The 19,588-nt window shown below is 40.6% G+C and overlaps 1 protein-coding gene and 1 pseudogene across 6 annotated transcripts in view; one reads left to right on the top strand and one right to left on the bottom strand.

Moving 5' to 3' along the window:
• The window catches only part of LOC147026708 (uncharacterized), a 30,078-nt pseudogene extending 21,491 nt beyond the window's left edge, over nt 1–8,587 (bottom strand). Inside the window, exon 1 of the transcript XR_015058484.1 lies at nt 8,493–8,587. The product of XR_015058484.1 is annotated as an uncharacterized LOC147026708 (transcript). The remainder of the gene's footprint in view (nt 1–8,492) is intronic.
• LOC147026706 (nucleus accumbens-associated protein 1-like) overlaps nt 1–19,588 on the top strand; it is a 109,639-nt gene that overhangs the window by 70,710 nt on the left and 19,341 nt on the right. For 4 of the 5 annotated variants that reach the window (XM_085882435.1, XM_085882432.1, XM_085882434.1 and 1 more), the window contains 4 exons: nt 8,555–8,653; nt 12,835–13,039; nt 13,221–13,373; nt 16,449–16,595. In XM_085882435.1, coding sequence (XP_085738561.1) covers nt 8,555–8,653; nt 12,835–13,039; nt 13,221–13,373; nt 16,449–16,595 — 604 coding nt within the window. The remainder of the gene's footprint in view (nt 1–8,554; nt 8,654–12,834; nt 13,040–13,220; nt 13,374–16,448; nt 16,596–19,588) is intronic. The other variant, XM_085882437.1, reaches the window with a different exon arrangement.

Here is a 19,588-nt window from a genome sequence, read left to right on the forward strand (position 1 = left end):
TAAACCTCTCATGCACATATTAAACAGCCTCTTTGGCCAACTAACTCTGCTGCAATTAAGACATCTTCCACTGCAGTTATTCTCTCTGTACACACCTCATCAATTGGCCTGGTGGTCTTCCCCTCTTCAATGCCGTCCACATTTCCTCCCCTGTGATCTCCACTAACTCCCCTTTCTCCTACACATAACACGGTAGCTCCAGCTTGCCGTGCTTTTTTCCTGGTTCAACAGCTCTTTGAAATATCCTTCCCACACCTTCAATACTGCCTCCCTCTCTGAACTATTATTTGTTGGCGATTGAATGCGGTCTTATACCTCTGCCACTGAAGGTGGATAGAGGTTATTTTTTTTTCCCATGTCTGTTTGTGAACAATGTATCTCAAAACGTTGTGGACGGATTTAGACAATTTTGTGGAAAGCTTGGGTTTGTAACAAGGAAGAATTGTTTCTACTTTGATGAAGATCCGAATCCGGATCTGAGAATTTTTGAAAAAGTGATTCTTTTTTTGAGTGATTGGGCTAAAATGACATATTGCAGGATATTTCAAAAGGTTATGGACGGATTCGAACGAAACTTGGTGGGTGGGTGAGTTGGTTGGGTGACGAGAACAAGCCGATTAAATTTTAGTTCAGGTCCAAATCCAGGTCCAGCTAATCAGTGGGATACAAAACGTAAACTAATCAGCTTGGTGGAGGTATGCTTTCTACAGAGTGCAATTCTAGTCTTTTCCGTTTCTTGTTCATTCACTAAATCAAAATCCTCCTGGACGTGTTAAGGAATGTGAATATGTGGGATAGCTAAAACAGCACAAGTTGTACCTATACAAATAAATATGGATTTGGGCATGTGATGAACAGCAGAAAGGGTGTGAAGTTTATGCAGTCATCAAAAATGGCATCTTTGTTTAAGCAGAGTTTCATAAGGTCATGTGGCTCACACCGGTTGCTTAATACGGCAAAAAGGGAACATAACTGTGATGGCATTTGCAAAGGGGAGGCCTCTTTGTCCTGTTCAGCCATTGTCGAGAGGATACAAGAGTTGACATGTTTTCTTGAAAACTGTCCACTGTTGATTGTTATCTGTTCTGAGATCATGAAATCTGGTATATCCTGGGACAGAAAGTAACAAGCACAGACAGGAACCTTGTGTGTCCTTTCACCTGCCTGAATATAGCCATCCAATGATGATGCATTTCTTCCTGTACAGTGGTTGGAAAACTATTTTTTTTTAAGTTTTGTGCCATGCATGAAGTGAATTAACATCTCGATGGAGAAATACTGTTTGGCATGCTGTTAACACTTTGGTTGTGTATGAACGATACACGCAGTAAGGAGAGTGTACTGGACAGATGCTGGTTGGGGTACTTGCTCTTCTGTGCCTTCCAAAAAAAAAATAACTGGTTGCTGACTTAACACTTGTACAGGGAGGGAAACAACATGTGGTTGCTCATGCTGCTATGCTGATAGATACCATGCAAGCTTTCAGCTGCACTGACATATCTGTGGTCGATAAATGTGGGAACAATTGTGTGTGTGTGTACGTTGTAATGGACTGTCTCCCGATTGGGCAACGCGAGACTGCCATAGATAATATCTCAAGATGCTTAGCAGAGGTGTCAATTTAAATTGCATGGCAGCTCAGGAAAACGTTGAGATCTTCAGTTTGCTTGTACACACTGAGAACCTAACTCGCCTGTGCCCACTTTAAATTTATACATACATACATACATACATACATACATACATACATACATACATACATACATATTGTACCGTCGATGGCTCTACCAACATCGAGCTCGTCGTAGCAGGCGTTCGAAGTCTCTCGATGTCCTGAATGGCTCAAATGAGGCGTTCCAAATTAATGGCGGCGGCATGCACGTGGGTCATTAGGAAAGACACAAGGAAACTTAAGCTTTTGAACCCAACGGGTTTATTTAATTTCACGAACTGCCATCGATAATAAAAAGATATTATAAACATTTATACGGATATTATAATAAAAAGATATTATAAACAATAAAAATAAACATTTGATATTAATCGGACAAGTGGTTCCCAAGTTATGGCCATTTATTTACCAAACCAATGACGGTGCTATGACGTCACAATTTACGTCACAATTCTTCTTCTTTATTATTATTTTTTTTTTTTGCATGTACGTGCCCGCACTAGTATTAATAGCGAACGCAGTGAGCTTCATACTTAACGTGTGCACATGAGAGAATAGGAAACAACAACAACAACACAATACCCCTGACTATTTCGAATCTGTGTCGTTGGCTATGACCCTTTTGCTTCCTGTTGTTTTTAAACGCTGTGCGGTGTATAAACACGATTGGGTTTTATTTCTATCTTGTGAATATTACTTAACGCGTGCACATGAGAGAATAAGAAAAAACAACAACAACAACACAATACCATGGCAATTTGGTATCCGTGTCGTTGCCTATGCCCCTTTTGCTTCCGTTTTTTTTTTGCTTCTGATTTTTTTTTTGTTTGTTTCCGGTTTTTGTCATGGGGAATGATGCATGCCGGGAGATAAAGGCATCGTCGGAGACATGAAAGACCCAAATAATACCAGACATGGTGTATATTTCCTCCACTGATTTTAATAAAGATATCTCCCGCATCATCAAAAAATAATTTTTAATCGTGATTTACATTATTTGATCGCTGATCCCGAATCCAGGCCGAAGTAATCGGAAATTGCGTATACGGTTGTGAACAAGTTATAGGTAAAGTCAGAAGCGAATGTAAGAAGAATACTACGTTCGCTTCTAGTATTTATTTTTTTAGATGAGATCCTGTTCTAGGCGGTGTAGTTGTCGTTATGAAGGTAATGTTGAGGATTTTTTTTTTTTCAGATGAGATCCTGTTCTTGGCGGTGTAGTTGTCGTTGTGAAGGTAATGTTGAGGATTTTTTTTCAGATGAGATCCTGTTCTAGGCGGTGTAGTTGTTGTGAAGGTAATGTTGAGGTAATATTTATTTTTGCAGATGAGATCCTGTTCTCGGCGGTGTAGTTGTTGTTGTGAAGGTAATGTTAAGGTAATATTTATTTTTTCATAGCAAAAAGACTGTTTAATTTGATATATTTAAGAAGCGAATGTAAGAAGAATTCTACGTTGGCTTCTAGGCTTTGCCTATTCCATATTAAATCTGTGAAGAAAATACTTTTTACATACTTTCTCAGAAGATTTTGCATTTAATGTCACTTGTTATCAACTAGTCACCTTTGTTGAACTGAATAGCATGTCATCCGTAAGTGCCACAAGCATTTACAGGTTTCTCAGAAGCCTAACATTTTCTACCACAAGTTTCTCTCACTCTATCAATTTTTTTTCCTTCTTTTTGGAGGACTCTCTCAAACTGTTAGCTTTACGAACCAATGACAAATCTCTCTCTTTCTGCTCTCAATGAAAACTCGTCCGCCGTTTTTGCAGAGTCAATGTCTGTTTTGAGTCTTTTTTGGTGCGATTTTAAGTCCGATAATTCTCCTTCTATCTTTCGTTTTCTGTCCGAGACAGAAAACTGTTTATTTCGCTTCTGCTCATCCAAGTAATCTTGATACTTCCTTCGTGCAGCACTTCCAGACAATAGCAGCTTTTTGTCGAGTTCAACTTTCTGCAACCCTCCGATATTGTGAAGATGATCACAGATTACTCTCTGGGCAATTGAGGACTTGTCTCTCAGATTTTCCACCTCAATTTCTTTGTTTATCGAGAAGCCCCTTTCGACTGTAGCCTGTCCATGGGATGGTAGCAAAAGTTGTCTCACAACCTCCCACAGATTACTGAACTCCTGCTTTTTTTGCAATGTCTGCATGCAACAGATGGTCGAGGCGATCTTTCTTTCGATCGAAGTGTGCGTGTTTGACTGAAGCATCAGTCAGATATCTTGAGTACAGGCGGACAATCTCATCGCCATTTTCTGGTGTTATCCACTTGGCGTCACAAAGGGCACTCGCTGTTCTGCTCATGTAGCAGATGGCTACTTCCTTTTCGTTGAAATGTATTGGGTTCAGACATGCTAAGTGTCTGGCAAGGGCATATTTTATTGGTGCCTTTTCATTCAGCTTTGACACTAATTCCACAAGAAGCCGTCTGCATTCATTGCGAACTCGAAAACTGCTCTATCGGATGCTTTCTTGGAGCGAACAGCTTCTTTCAGAGCTTTTTCGGCAGCCAGTCGAGTCTCCCTCTTCTCCTCAGACCAACGTTCACCTCAGCCATTCACAACGCTTGCTCTCTCAACCCTTCTGGAATCATGTTTCACCAACTACCTCGAACGTTCGTTCTCTCCACCAACTGCGGGGTTTGACCCTTCCCTCTGCTCTTTTTTTTTTTCTTGGCCACGTTCCGCCCCTTTTTTGGAGGCGTCTGTCGCTCCGCCCCTTGGGAGGCGATCCACCGCTGCGCTCCCGCCTCTTTCATGCCAAGCCTCCCAGCACCCCCAGGCAGAGGTTTACATCGGGGTTTTACACACAATTTTCTTAACCATAATCCCCAACTAATTATTACCACCACCATCCCCTGTATGGTGTACAAGCAAACAAGACAATGCTTAAGCTGACGTTTCCTTCCTTGTACATCGAGGTGGTTCTCCACTCGCACACGGACCTTGCTACACTGTACATTTCTATCTGTTCTATGGTAATATGTATCCCCCCCAAAAAATAACAATACATAAAATGGAGCATGCGCTTTCCACAGCGCGTTGCTGTGTCGACTTTCCACACCAGGAGCCTCCGTCGAGCGTCACCACCATCCGTGCTGGGAAAATGGACTTGGAGGTCGGATTGATCGATTGGTGACTAACAATAACATCGGTGATTCTGTTGAGTTTTGTGAAGGGTGACGTAAATAAACTATTTACTTAATCTATCACAGTGAACACTTTATTTACTTAATCATGGTGAATGCTGTATTTACTTAATATATCACAGTGAACGCTGTATTTACTTAATTAATCACTGTGAATGCTGTATTTACTTAATTAATCACAGTGAACGCTGTATTTATTTAATTAATCACAGTGAACGCTGTATTTACTTAATTACGGTGAACGTTGTATTTAGTTAATTATAGTGAACGCTGTATTTACTTAATTACAGTGAACGCTGTATTTACTTAATCACAGTGAACGCTGTATTTACTTAATTACAGTGAACGCTGTATTTACTTAATCACAGTGAATGCTGTATTTACTTGATTACAGTGAACGCTGTATTTACTTGATTACAGTGAACGCTGTATTTACTTAATCACAGTGAACGTTGTATTTACTTCATTACAGTGAACGCTGTATTTACTTGATTACAGTGAACGCTGTATTTACTTGATTACAGTGAACGCTGTATTTACTTGATTACAGTGAACGCTGTATTTACTTGATTACAGTGAACGCTGTATTTACTTGATTACAGTGAACGCTGTATTTACTTAATCACAGTGAACGCTGTATTTACTTAATCATAGTGAACACTTGATCAAATAAATGAGAAGAAAAATTGCATTTAACCGTGAAAGAACACAAAGCTATTCAGGGTGGACAAGACCCTGCTAGACACAATCTTGGCAGAACTAAATTTTGGTGTCCAATTGGTCTTCGGCCACTGCACGTTTTTTTCACTAATTTACAATTTCTCTCTTGCAGATATAAACCCACACCCTGTCCAAGATGTCAAACTCAACGAGATTCAAAGTAATAGTTTTACACCAAGAAAGCAATTCTCAGACATATCCTGCAAAAGAGGTATTTCCAGATGTAGCATTTAAGCAACATTACAGAAGCATAATGAGATCGGAGCAGTTGAAGATGGAAAACGGATTGGAAGGCCAAAGAAACTCAGCAAAACAGATAAGGACTACTTAAAAAGACTACAGCGCATACCTCCACCAGACTGAACAGTTTACGTTTTGTATCCCACCGATGTGCTAGATCTGGATCCAGACCTGAAACCAAATCATCTCTCAATGGTGAAGAATCACTTGCAACTCAAAAGTTCTCGTATCTGGATCTTCACCAAAATTGAATGAATTATTCTTTGTCACACACCCAACCTGTCCACTAAGTTTTGTCCGAATCTGTCCACAACTTTTTGAAACAACATGTTTTCTATCGTTTTTGGCGTATCTCTCAATGATGAAGAATCACTTGCTAATTAAAAATGTTCTCGTATCTGGATCTGGATCTTCACTAATATTGAATGAATTCTTCCTTGTCACACACCCAAGCTGCCCACCAAGTTTCGTCCGAATCCATCCACAACTTTTAGAGATATCCTACTCACAAACAGACAGGGGTGAAAACGACCTCCATCCAGCTTCGGTCACAAAGATAATAAGTTCCTTATGAAAAGAAAAATAAAATAAACTGCTGCATTAAAACAAAAACTGATATCGATATGAGTTCAAGTGAACTCATCTACTGTCAGAAGATCTCCATGGGTGACTTGCTGTCAAAAAGCCCTTTATGTGTGAAGGAAGCAAAGCTAAGAAACTCAAATATGCCCAAGAACTTCAGAGTTGGTCTGCTAATCAGTGGGTACTTTGGAGTGACGAGTGGAAGTTTGGAATGTTCAAGGGGAAGGTAGTATGATTGGAGAGTTGGTGAGAAGTATAAGGATATTGTTGCGTTTGTTGGTTGGGTGGGTTGGGGGGGGGTGGTTAGACATTGCCATTGATCAGATATAATTGTATTGTGGAGCATGGTCAGTTTACGGGTAGTTAGCCAATCTCGATGTAATAAGCAGGGACATGTCAGCTTAAGAACTGTCTTGTTCGAATATGCACCATACAGGTGATGATGCATGGTAATAATTATTTAGGGATTAGGGTTGAAGAAATTGTATGTATAACCCCTGTAATGTCCCACTGGGTGACCTTGGGGCTCTACTGCACAAGGGAGAGAGGGGGCGGAGCTATGAATACCTCCAGGGTGGTGTGTTGCCAAAGAACGAGGGGAGGAGCTTGGATCACACAGGTTCATGACTGAGAGCCTGGGAGAAGGATCGTGAGTTCTGAGAAGAACTGACTGAGAGGGCGATCATCTCTGAGGCGAGTTGAGTTCGACATGAAGTGAGGAGAGAGAGACAGAGAGACAGAACGAGAACACCAGGAAAAAAGAACGGTTGCTTTGTGGTGCCTGCCTGCCTTTTCATCATTCCTGCCTTGCCCCGTTTGTCGACCCGCCTGTCATACGTACAGTAAAGTATTAGAAATGATGATGGAAAAACACAGGATTATGCATAAATAACAAGGACCTGATACTCAAAGTCCCTCACCTTTTGCATGGTATGAGGAATTACATCTGTCATATGAAAGCTAAATCTTGAACAATTTTTGAAATATCGCGTACACAAGCCAAGTTACCGAGATGATGTTTGCCATGGCAACATAATTCAGCCACTCGCAGCCGTGATCTAATCAGGTTGAGATGATGTCATGAGGAATAGATATCTGAAATAGAAAAAGCTCAAAGTTCAACGGTTTTTGATATATCGCAGACACAAAAGTACATTGACAGATGATCAGTTGGTCGGAGCTCATTTTAATGTCCCCCCCCATCTCCTACCTTGTCGGAGGGGCGGCGCACATCGAGTAATTAAAACTCTGCAATGTATTCAATACATCCACAATTTATTATGGAGAAGAATGTACAAAAACAAAACTAATGTTGTGCAGTCTATGAATGTTTGGTACCTGAGGCCTTGGCTTTATTTGGAGCCTTGTTTTTGTGCTCCCGTACAGTTCATCAACTTATGATTGTACCCAAATAAATTTTGGAATCGAATTGTGCTAGAAATATTGATAGAAGATAAGATTTTAGATGTTTGAACATCATGTAATGAAAATTTTACTGTTGATTGTCCAGGTCATTTTTCCCTAAACCCCATGAAGGAATGGTCACATGCTCATTAAATTTTACACAGATTTTATTTAGTACGTTTCTGCTTTGTCTGAAGCCAGGTGAAATTATTTTTCTTTGTGGATGATTTCTTTTTTGATACTTCCATAATATGTACGTTTTTGAAAAAGGGGGGGGGGGAACTTTTGACTCTCTATGTGTACGTACCTCAATTAAATCGACATATCCATCATGCTCTTGGCACAACCAATCTTCATGACATTTGTATCGATGTACCCAATTGAAATACATTTTGGTATTTTTTTTTTAATTGAAAATGGAGACACCGTAACGTGAGAGTGGCATCCTTTATCCATGTCACCATTGCGAGCCGAGCTGAAGAGTTGCGGTTGTGTTCATTGACAGCTCAATAAAAATGTGACCTTTAGCTAAATTATTTATTATGTTCAATGTAAATAAGTAGGCATGGTTTATATACATAGTTTTATGTTACATTGACCTCACAATTTTTATAAATATAATTGTCCTGTCAATTTAAATATGTAAAATTGAACTACCAATTTGAAATCTTTAAAAAATAATGAATCAAATATGTGTGATATGCTATTTAAAACAAGCTTACTGGTGGTGTTTTTTTGTTTCCACTTCAGTTGACTTTCAGCCATTTGTTTTCTTTCTGGCTAGGGTTTTGTCCCGGCTTCTGGTGCACAGGAGGGATTTTCAGGTCAAACCGTGCAGCAAACCCAAAACCGACTGACCAGCCCCCTTCATTTTGAAAACAAGGTGTTGTAATTCTTCATTCCATCCTTCACACTTGTCAATTTAGTAGGCACTGTGCTGAGGAAGTATGAAATGGAGGACACACTTGCATTTAACATAATTGTGTTTATGATCCCATCTGATTTTCATGTATAACAAAGCAAAGAATGTCATTTATAACTCGTACATTTAAGAAACATTTGAAAACTGAAATGACGAAGCTTCGCTTAACTTTCGGTAATACTCGGGCTTGTCTTACTTCTACCCACTCATTCATTGACGGATTACGAGTAAGTTTTCTTTCATCCATAACTCATGAGTGCTGCTGCTGTTTGGCACGTTGGTATCGATTGCTTCCAAGCAGGAAATATCTGCAATCTTGGTAACATCGAATTATTACTTTGCATATTGAAGATGATTGTTTCATGTGCATCTCATCAATGCAAAATCTCCTCTTTAGGCTTGTTCTGTAGCTAACCTAATGAGGAAGTTTTTATTGTCAGACAACATGGTTCCTTGTTTGATTTCACCTTTTGGACAGTCTTGTGGAAAATGTTCTGAATCTAGTTTGCAAAAGGAAACTGTTGTACATGGTTGAGTACCTCATAAATAATTGTTGGGCTTAACTAAAATAACTTTGTTTCAAATCTCGTCTAAGTTCATAGTTTTACATCTTTAAGTATCATTTTTGTAGATTTACACCAATTAGCAGTTTTATACCGAAAATTAATTGATTGTACAGACTGAGGTTTGTTTCGACTTCACGTTTGACAACCAGTGTCGCATCAAGCAAAGCTGACAAACCCTAAGCTGCCCTTATTGTCACACCGTTTTTATGTTTGTCTGTCTGGTTGTTCTTTAACATCTTGCATATCATTTAGGGGGTGGGGGAGATCTTTGTAACAGCTTACATGATGGTAACCAAATTTGGTGCACATAATGGGGAGTAAGATGGGGGTTAGTAATTTAAGGCGGGAAGGGGTGAATGTTGTGAAGGTGGGGGGGGGAGGGAGGGTTTTTTATTTTTTATTTTTTACGAATGTGCACTTGGCACACTTATCTGGACCAAATTCCATTTCAATGTCGTCAGAGTAAGGTTTCACCAATTTCAGTTGTTCTGCCAATTTTTTGTCGTTCGGTGCGAAGACCATGTACAGCAGATGTCACTTTTCCAGTTTCTTTGGACATTCTTCAATTGGATGTTCAGGTGTATTTGTGTCCTTGCTCATTAAAATGAGGTTGCTCAGTGGGTCCAGAACCTGGCAAAACAGGAGGGGCAAAAGGGGGTCAACCTGTAAGATTCTGCAATGTATCTTCACTTGTGCATGCCTGTGCAAGTATTTGGACATGTAAAAAAAAACACATCGCTCTCACTTTATCTTGCATTACATGCATTTATTTCCAAGTGTTTGTATTCATTCCAAGTACTTCAACATCACTTTGCTATTTCATTGCTGTATTGCAGCTAAAGCAAGAGACTTAAGAATCACAAAGTTAGCTTGCACTTTAACAAGGCTGTTCGGAATTATTTTATCCGATTTGGCAAATTTTGATTGCAAAAGTGATGCTGAGAATATATCGTCTGCTACAAATTATCTATTACCTTGACATCCTTGTGTAATGGTTCATCAACTCTAATTACCCTCGCCAGAAGAGAAGGTATTTCATTTGGGTTTGTTACTTGGCGAAAAAAAAAATGTTTTTGCCATGTTAGTCTGTTGTGTTTGTTTGTCACAATTTTTGGCCACAATTTTCAAGCAATCGTTCTGAAATTTTTTGTGTATGTAGGTGACTGGCCAAGGACAGAAACGCTTGATTTTGGTGAAGATCCGAATCCGGATCTGAGAATTTTTCAGTGATTCTTCACCATTAGAAATGGGGCCAAAAACAATCGTATATAGCAAAATATCTCAAAAGGTTATAGATGGATTCTGATGAAACTTCGTGGACAAATTGGGAATGCCACCAGGAGGAATTCATTCCATTTTGGTGAAGATCCGAATCCAGATCTGAAAGTTATGGAAGGATTCGGAAAAAGTTGTGTTGTGGATGGATTTGGACTAAACTTGATGGACAGGTTGGGTGTGTGATGAGGATGAATCATCAGATTGGGTAAGACCCCTTAAACTCTTTAGACCCGTTAAACACGTTATGGCTCTGTAAATCCCTATCAACCCCTTTACACCGCTAAGACCCCGTAAACCCTTTAGAATATTAGACCCCTTAAGATCCCTACCGAGTGCCATCCCGTTTCGCCAAGTGTCACTCAATGAATGATTTTTCATTTGTTTGTTTGTTTGTTTGTTTGTCCACACAGAACTTGTGTTTTTCTCCACAATCACTTGTTGGATTGAGACGAAATTTTCACCATAGGAGCGACTACTCATGTAGAATGTTTTACTTATGACGTCATAGGTCATGTGGTGTGACAGCCATGTTGGAAAAATGGAAAAATTTTGGACCTTTGTATTTGAAACTGCACCAATCAAAATATTGAAACTTGGCACATGGCAAGTACTCCTCATGGGGAATCACTTTAAAAAAATTAAAAAATGATGTCATAGGTGCCTTCGTTATGGTGCCATTGCATATGTAGAACGCTACATTCAATCAGTATGACAGTTTTTGAGGGTCATCTGGAATAAATTGGTACAGACAAAAAATTGATGACATCATGAGTCACGTGATTTAGCAGCCATATTGTGTTAAAAAAAAAAAAAACCCTCAAAAAATCCCCGAAATGGTTGAACTGATTGAGATCTGGCAGCCATATTGGATTGAGCGAAAATCTTTTTAAAATTATTTCTCTTGAACCACTTCATAATTATGATCAAGTAAGGATGGGGAATATATGCTTTAAGTTTAAATATAATCAGATGTATGGTCTGGCGGTCAAAATTATTTAATTTTTTGAACCTGAGTTTTTTGATTTTTTTTTTTGAATAATGCTCATTTGGCTGCACCTGGATGGGTTTGAGTGTAGAGAAGTAGCAAACTGAAACCCAAATCCTATCCAGGTTCCTCCTGATGACTTCATCTTTGCTTTTTGCTTGTTTGGGTTCCTTCTGATTATTCCAATGCAGGATTGTACCTTTTTGGTCTTCCATTTGATTTGAATTGAATTTATTCTAATCCCATTCTAAATTCAATTGAATAATAATAAACTTCATGGGTCAGGGTCAGTTGGCCAATCAAAGTGGGACGTCTTGGTACCCGGTTATCACTGCCAGCAAGTATAAAGTGGGAGTTGTCATTATGTCTATCATTAGCTCCCGTTGGACTTGGTCTGAAATGGGGGCTTATGGATTTGGTCTCGATTTTTGTCTCCGTGCGTGCGTCCACAACCATATCTCGGACATGTGTTGACCGATTTTATTCGTACTTGGCACAGACAACACATGACTGTATACATGTGCACATCATTTTGATTTGCGATGTAATCAAAGATGACCGAATGGTGGGAATTTTAGTTGTAAAAAAACAAAACTGGTTTCAAACATGTCCTCAACCATTTCTTGATCATGCATTTACCGATACTATTCAAATTTGGCATACAGATATAATGAATGATGGATTACATTTGTATGTCTTTTTTTTTCAAGATCAGATCCAGATCAGATTACCGTCTTGGTACCTGGTCATCACTGCCAGCAGTTATAAAGTGACAGTTCTAGTTATGTCTCTTATTAATTACACAAACACCACATAAGATACACTGCACAAATCTATGCAAACACCACACAAAAACAAGTCCTGGCGAGGGTCTGCAATCTCTGATTGCTCTTTTTCTTGTTTGCCTTCATTTTGCAACTTTTCCATACTCACTTGCTTTTTATTTATTCACGAGACGACCCGTGAACCCATTGGGTTCCCGTTGTGACAGCGGTTGATTAAAAAAAAATCATTTCAAAAAAAAAGATAGCTCCAGCGAACTATACCGCTGAGGTTGTTTGCATTGATCAAATAATCCCGAAGAGTACTTGACTGAATCGGGAATTGATTTTTTAATAATTTTTTCATTGCTCAATTTGAACAAAACTTGATACTGCACACCGCAGGAGAATGGTGAGTAAGGTGGCCCTAAAGTTTTTGCACGATTGTGTACCGTTTTGGCTGTATTTCAGGAACATACATGCATACTTATATACAAGATGAGAGTTTTAGTAATATATCGATAACCTCCTCCCCACCACCTTCCCCTTCAGCCAGTCCAGTCAAGCACACCAGTCAGTGGCCATCAGCCCAGGTTTCCTCCAGCCTCTGCCCAGCTATCTCGCATCAAGCTTGAGTCACCACCTGCCATCATTCAATGTGTACCCACTCACCGGCGCCTTTATGAAAGCTACCCACCTTCGACCTCATCTCATATTTCATCTAAAGTTCCACGCCTCATCTACAATGGCTCCCCTGGTTTGTGATGGGAATTGTCAGCATACCGAGGCTATTGAAAAGTTATTGACGACCCCTTCAACGCTTTACCAACATAGCAATTTTATTATTTTTTTAATGCCATTTATTTGTATCTTTGACAACCCTCCCTGCATTCTTGCTTGTATCTGGTGTCATTTGTGCCTTTTTTTTTCTCCTCTAGCAGATACAGCCTCTTGTGGTGGTCATGGGGAGCGAGAAAGCCCAAAGAGCAGCCCAGTAAGCTACGTGTTGGAAGAGGACTGTGAGGAGGAGGAGGTGGAAGTTTATGACGAAGCTGATGATGATTCGTTTTCTCATATGTACACTCAATCTGGTGAGGCCTAATCCCATGGACTTGTTTTTGGCCGAGATGTCAGGGTATAATCACCACATCATTTAAGTTTGACTCTTCCCGATTGTCTTTAAAATTAGTTCTCTCAACTCTTTTTCACAGCAGGTATCTGGTTATTGTTAAAAATAATAGTTTTACAATTGCAGGATTTGATTATGCAATTGTGTACACACCAAATGAAGAGAAACATTGACCTTAACATCAAATATGATGTCTGCATTTGCACCAACCGAAGGCTATAGGGTGGAAGGGAATGGTGTAGGAGGCTCGCATCCGCTTCACTGATCAAGGGGATGCGGCCCTCCTTATACCCCTTTCAAAAGAAAAATCGCAATGAGGTTCTCAACTTTGTGGGGTTAGCTTTCCGTAAATTGCAGTTTTGATCCAAGTTCGTCTGAAAATTCAGTCCATATTCATGGCTTGCCCATTCATAGAAATTATCTTACTGGTCACATTCCAATCTGTGTGTTTGCTAATTTTTCATCTGTAAATAATTCTTCTGACTGATATATTATATACAGTTATCCAAACACGCCTGGTGTTGGCTTAATGGCGAGAGTGGTGGGCTTGGAATCCCAGGGTTCTGAGTTCAAATCCCGCTTGGCTGTTGAATTAATACCAAGTGGGGTTGATCGGCCTGTCATCCTTCCGAGGAAGGCAAAATGAGTACCAGCTTGCTGGTATCCTATGTCGCAGTGGTGACCCGTCCAGGATTGTGTCCCTTAGCCAAGGAGACTGCTGAGGCAGCACCAACGATCTGCACAGAGTATGGTCCCAATGGATGGATCCAAAAACTTAGGGAATACTCAAGAATACAAGCAAGAAATGTGATAATTTCATCAGAAACACACATTAAGTTATCGATCTTAAGTTTCAAGTGAAAAAAGAAAGCATACTGTTCCTGTTCAGTTTCATTCGTTGTGCATTAAGCAATGGGTGACTTGGTGTAGCTTTCTTTGTGTTAATTTGGCTGAGGTCGAGCGAAGCGAAGTAGAAGCCATTCATTCCCGATATGTGAAGTACTCACCATGGGAAATAGTGCGATTTATTTATTTTATTTTTTTTACATCATAAGTGGCATCATTATGACGTCATAATTACATACGTCAAACGCTTTATCTGATCAGTATGAAAATCTTTGAGTGTCATCCAAAGCAAAATTTTATGGGGGGAAAAACATAGATGGCATCAATCACGTGGTTTGGCAGACGTATTTGTAAACATAAAAGCATTCAAAAATCTTCTCCAAAATGGCTGAACAGATCAAGGCAAACCTTTACAGGTATGATCGATCGCCTATTAGTGTAGTAGATAGTAGAAAAATCGTGCAAATTATGATACAAGCATCAAATTTGGCATTTCTGTTCTGCAGGGCTTTCTGATCAAATCTGCCCGATTGGCCATTTGAAAATCCAAATTTTGAGAAATTTGAAAGAAAAAAAAAACTTCAAAAAAATTTGAAGTCACAGCTGGCTGAAATTCTTGAAGCGCAAGTGAACATCCCAGACAGAGAACCAAGGGGAGATGCAGTTATCATTGATGGCTCAGCACTTATCAATGCCCTACCTCCACGCACTTCAAAGATATTTGATGACTATGCTAAAGAAGACATCATCCCAAAGGTGGAATCCTATGGTGCCAGGCACGAGAGGGTGGACGTAGTGTTGATGTGTACAAGAAGTCAAGTCTGAAGTCCGAGGCAAGGTCGAAAAGGGGGCAAGAAATCAGAAGAAGAGTGACAGGAACCAGTAAGACCCCAAGTAACTGGAGAAGCTTTCTTCGAGATGACAGCAACAAGACTGAGCTGTTTCACTTCCTTGTGGAAAAGATGTGTGAAGCACAGACGACAAGCACAGCCATTGTCACAAAAGGAGAAGATGCCATTAGCAACACAAGGAAGTCACTGGATGCTGTGTCCATGTTGTCACGAAGAAGCTGACACTTGAATATTTGTACACGCCAGGGATTCAACGACGGATGGTAGCAAGTCCATTATCATTAAGGCTAATGACACGCACGTACTAGTCGTATCAATATCTGTACTGCCATCCTTTCAGGAACTAGGTCTTGAGAACATGTGGATTGCCTTTGGCCAAGGAGCCAAGGTGCGATGGATTCCAGTCCATGTGGTAGTTTCTGCAATAGGGCCTGAGAAAGCTGGAGGGATCCCATACTTCCATGCGTTCACTGGATGTGACGTTGTGTCTGCCTTACGTGGTAAAGGGAAGAAAACTGCATGGCAGACTTGGAGCGTTTTTGATGATGTTTCTGAAACATTCACCAATCTCAGCCAGCATCCAACATTGATCCATGATCTTGACTTTTTTAAAGTTTTTTTTATTTTTTTTCAAATTTTTCAAAATTTGGATTTTCAAATGGCCAATCAGGCAGATTTGATTAGAATCCCCTGGAGAACAAATGTGCCAAATTTTATGCTTGTATCATCGTTTGCACGATTCCTCTCAAAAATTGCTGTTATCTGCCCCACTATATCCATGAGGAACAAAAAGTTCTGTACTTATGACATCATAAGTTACATGGTTTTGCAGTTGTGATTTTTTTTTTTTTGAAGAATAAACCTTTAAAAATCATCTCCAGAACGGCTTGACATGTCAAGGGGAAACTTCACCCACTTGTTCCTCAAGCCTTTGGGAGACCAGGATGTTCACAAATAATTAATAGGCCACATGGTCTGGCAGCCATATTGGATTAAACGAAAATCTTTAAAAATATTATTTCTCTTAAACCGCTTCATCAATCGACATGAAACATCAGTTATAATCTTGCAGTGATGTGGAATATATGTTTTAAATTTCAACCCGATTTGACACATGGTCTAGCAGCCAGAATTATTTAATATTTTGAATCTGGGTTCAGGCATTTAAATCAAACTTGGTACAAGTATGTATCATGATGTAATGTGGGTGGAGGCATGTCTGGTGATGTTGAAGAGTGCCCTTCTATTTCTTTCTCAAACAGTTCATTTATTTTCTTAAAAAAAAAAAAAATCATTATTTCATCTTTTATGCTCTATCTTTTATTGTGGTGTGGTGACAGGGCGGATTGATTCACTACCGAGTGCTCGAGGCTTTCGTTGTGAGCTTACCTCGCTCCCCCCTGACCTGCTCAACCAGATTGGGCAACGCTGTCATCTGCAGCTTTACGGGGAAGGCGATCCTGGAGAAAAACTGGAACTTGTATCTGGTGAGACCTGTTGAATTTCTATATATGAAATGCTCTACTGTACGAAAGTCTGAGACATTTTGCATTTTTCTACTCTGATGCAAAAGGAAGCTAACACCTTGTGTTCAATGCAAGTACACCTTTATGAAAACGAAAATCTCATTCAAGTAACCCAACTTGTACACTATTTACCTTGTTTTTCGGCATATAAGTCGATACGTTTTGCCCTGTAATTCCGGCCCTCGACTTGCACTCAAAATGGAGTTATTTATGGTTTAAGACATTGAACTGCATAAATGAAAAAACAAAAATATACAAAGTGTGATATTTTCTGAAAGAAATTGTACAGTTGTTAATTTAAAATGCACTGCAGCAAATTCCCACAATGTTGTGGATGCGTTTCTAGAAAGTGCAATGTTAAGCAAACAAGATATTCCGATGGACGTATGGGGTTATGCGTTCCTTGGGCACATTTTCAGTCACCCAAACAGGGCTTTAACCTCACTTAACTACGTACGAGACAAATATTAAACAAAGAACACAAATGAAATACACAAATGGACAATTAAATGAACAGTTATAGGGATACTCACCAAAATGTAGGCTGAGATTGCTTGTCGGGGTGGGAGAGGTGCGGTTGTGGAGTGGAGGGATTACAGGGAGGGAGAGGCAGGCCTTCGTGTCTCGGACAGACTGCTTGATAATGTGTGTGGGTTGGGAAGACAAAGGGGAGGTAAGCCTGATGCTGCGTTCCTCTCCCCCTTCATCCTGTTTGGGCTTCAGGGTGAGTCGCATGCCAAATATGGAATTGAGAAATCTCTGATGTAGTTCTCAAACGGGCCACTTGGTGAATCCGGAGTGAAGGGTTCACCAAGGTGTAATCGGAGCAATAGGGATATCCAAATACAGTATTTCTATGAAGACTAATCTTGTGTTGAGAAAACCAAGAAGGCTAATCATGGCTGCAAAGCTCGGTGGACAAACATTGAGTGTTTGTGTTACAATAAGTGTCAGGTATTAATGTTTATTAAGGAATGCTGAACTGTGGCAAAATGTTATGTGCTATGAACCAGTGCTGATGATGATTCTGTAGCTTGGGGTAAATGCAGTAACTCTGGTTTCATGTCACTGACAATGAAAACCTATACACATTCCTAATTTTGAAAAATGGTAATGTTATGATAACATGTTGAAAAATTATTTACATTCCTAATTTATCTGGAAGGTGTCCCACAAACTAATTCAAACAAATGCACAAAACAGCTCATTAATATTCACAACTCTGGAAGTACCTTAGGTAGCGATGCTGTTGAGTGTTGGGGAGGAATTTATACCTCCATTGTTCTGACCGACAGCTATGATAACTACTGTAGTTGATTTTGCTTCAGATTACACGATATCCGAATATCAGATACTGTGCTACTCCAAACCATGTGTGGTGAAAGCGCTGGCATCGCATCCCACATAGCCCTTCCTGCACGATACCAGGAGCGATGTGCCGCCTGCAACACAGAACATTGTCTCCTACTTTACCACACACAATCTGGAGTCATTCATGGTTATGACGTGTATGTATATGTATGTATGTATATATATATATATATATATATATATATATATATATATATATATTTATATATATATATATATATATATATATATTTATATATATATATATATATATATATATATATATATATATATATATATATATATATATTTATATATATATATATATATATATATATATATATATTGTTGCCAATTTGAGATCGGCGCTCGACTCGAATGGCGGCCGCCTCACCCACCGGAATGGACAATTCTGTCGTGACCCTCTCGGACCAACACCGGGAGCTAGTCACGGGTGGGGGTTTAACCTCACCACGATCGTGCCAATTGCCCACCCGCGCAGGATAGGGTCACTCGCCAAATTCGATCTACCTAAGTACCTGCGCGAATGGTCGACCGGGCGATCGCACCTCGCCGCAGGTCGACTCCGGACACGTGCTGCTTGGGCGGCCCGTTCCGTGCTAACGGGATAACCGAGCAGTGTTATCGCCGACCTGGACGGTTCAGATTAATTACCGGGCGTATTAAGCCCACTACGAACCCTTTACGTGAAGCAGGATGGAGGGTCAATAAAGAAAAGACGAAGCGAAACGGGAAAACAGTTCACACAATGCACATTTATTTCGCGACAGACGGAAAGCACACATATACAGCCAAACAGTCAAAATGCACATATAGCAGTTTAAAACAAAAGAAACGACACAGAGTTACTACCGACTACACGCACAAACGGCAACACTTATACAGTTCTACTTTACAGACAGCGCCAACACACATTTACTCAAAAGAAAAGGAAAGAAGCCACCCTCATATACAAGGGGGCAGACGGGCCTGTAGGCCAATATGCGCGCGTGACCTGAAGGAGCGGCCAGGTCCGCGAGACCAGGGGGTCTGACCCGCGTCCTCGTGACGCGTTGGCGGACGAGCCGCAGATGTGGCCGCGTGGCTGTGCCCCGACTCCGTGCTCCTTGGTGGGTTTCGTTGGCACGACGTTTGGAGTGGGGTGGGAACGGGGCCCCCTTGTTGCACTATCTCAGCGCGGGGGAAAGGGGGAATTGTTGATGCCCTGGGGGAGGGAGAATGGCTGGGTGGCTTGGGTCCCGCGACGAGCGATCTCACAACGCGACCTCGTTGCCGACCGCCGTCCTTCTCGCCTCGGACCCGAGCTCCTTTGCCTCTTCCCGCAACTCTCCTCAGCCGACTGCAGAACCCAACTCGATGCCTTCACCACCTGACTCCACTCTCTGCCACACCGATGACTCGACTCACTCTACCCTGCCGACACACACTGCTACTGCCACACTCTGCTACTGCCACACTCTGCCACGATTCACCTTGCGCTCGCCGTTTTATAGGCCGGCAGGAGAAAACGATATGCAAATTTCCGGATCAGGATGACCTCGGGGGCGGAGGCACGCTCGCCAATTGGACGGAGGAAAAGTGGG

The sequence above is a fragment of the Eptatretus burgeri genome, chromosome 5 (genome assembly GCF_056783735.1).
Source record: "Eptatretus burgeri isolate ZD-2024b chromosome 5, Ebu_testis_v1, whole genome shotgun sequence".
NCBI classification, from domain to species: Eukaryota; Metazoa; Chordata; class Myxini; order Myxiniformes; family Myxinidae; genus Eptatretus; species Eptatretus burgeri.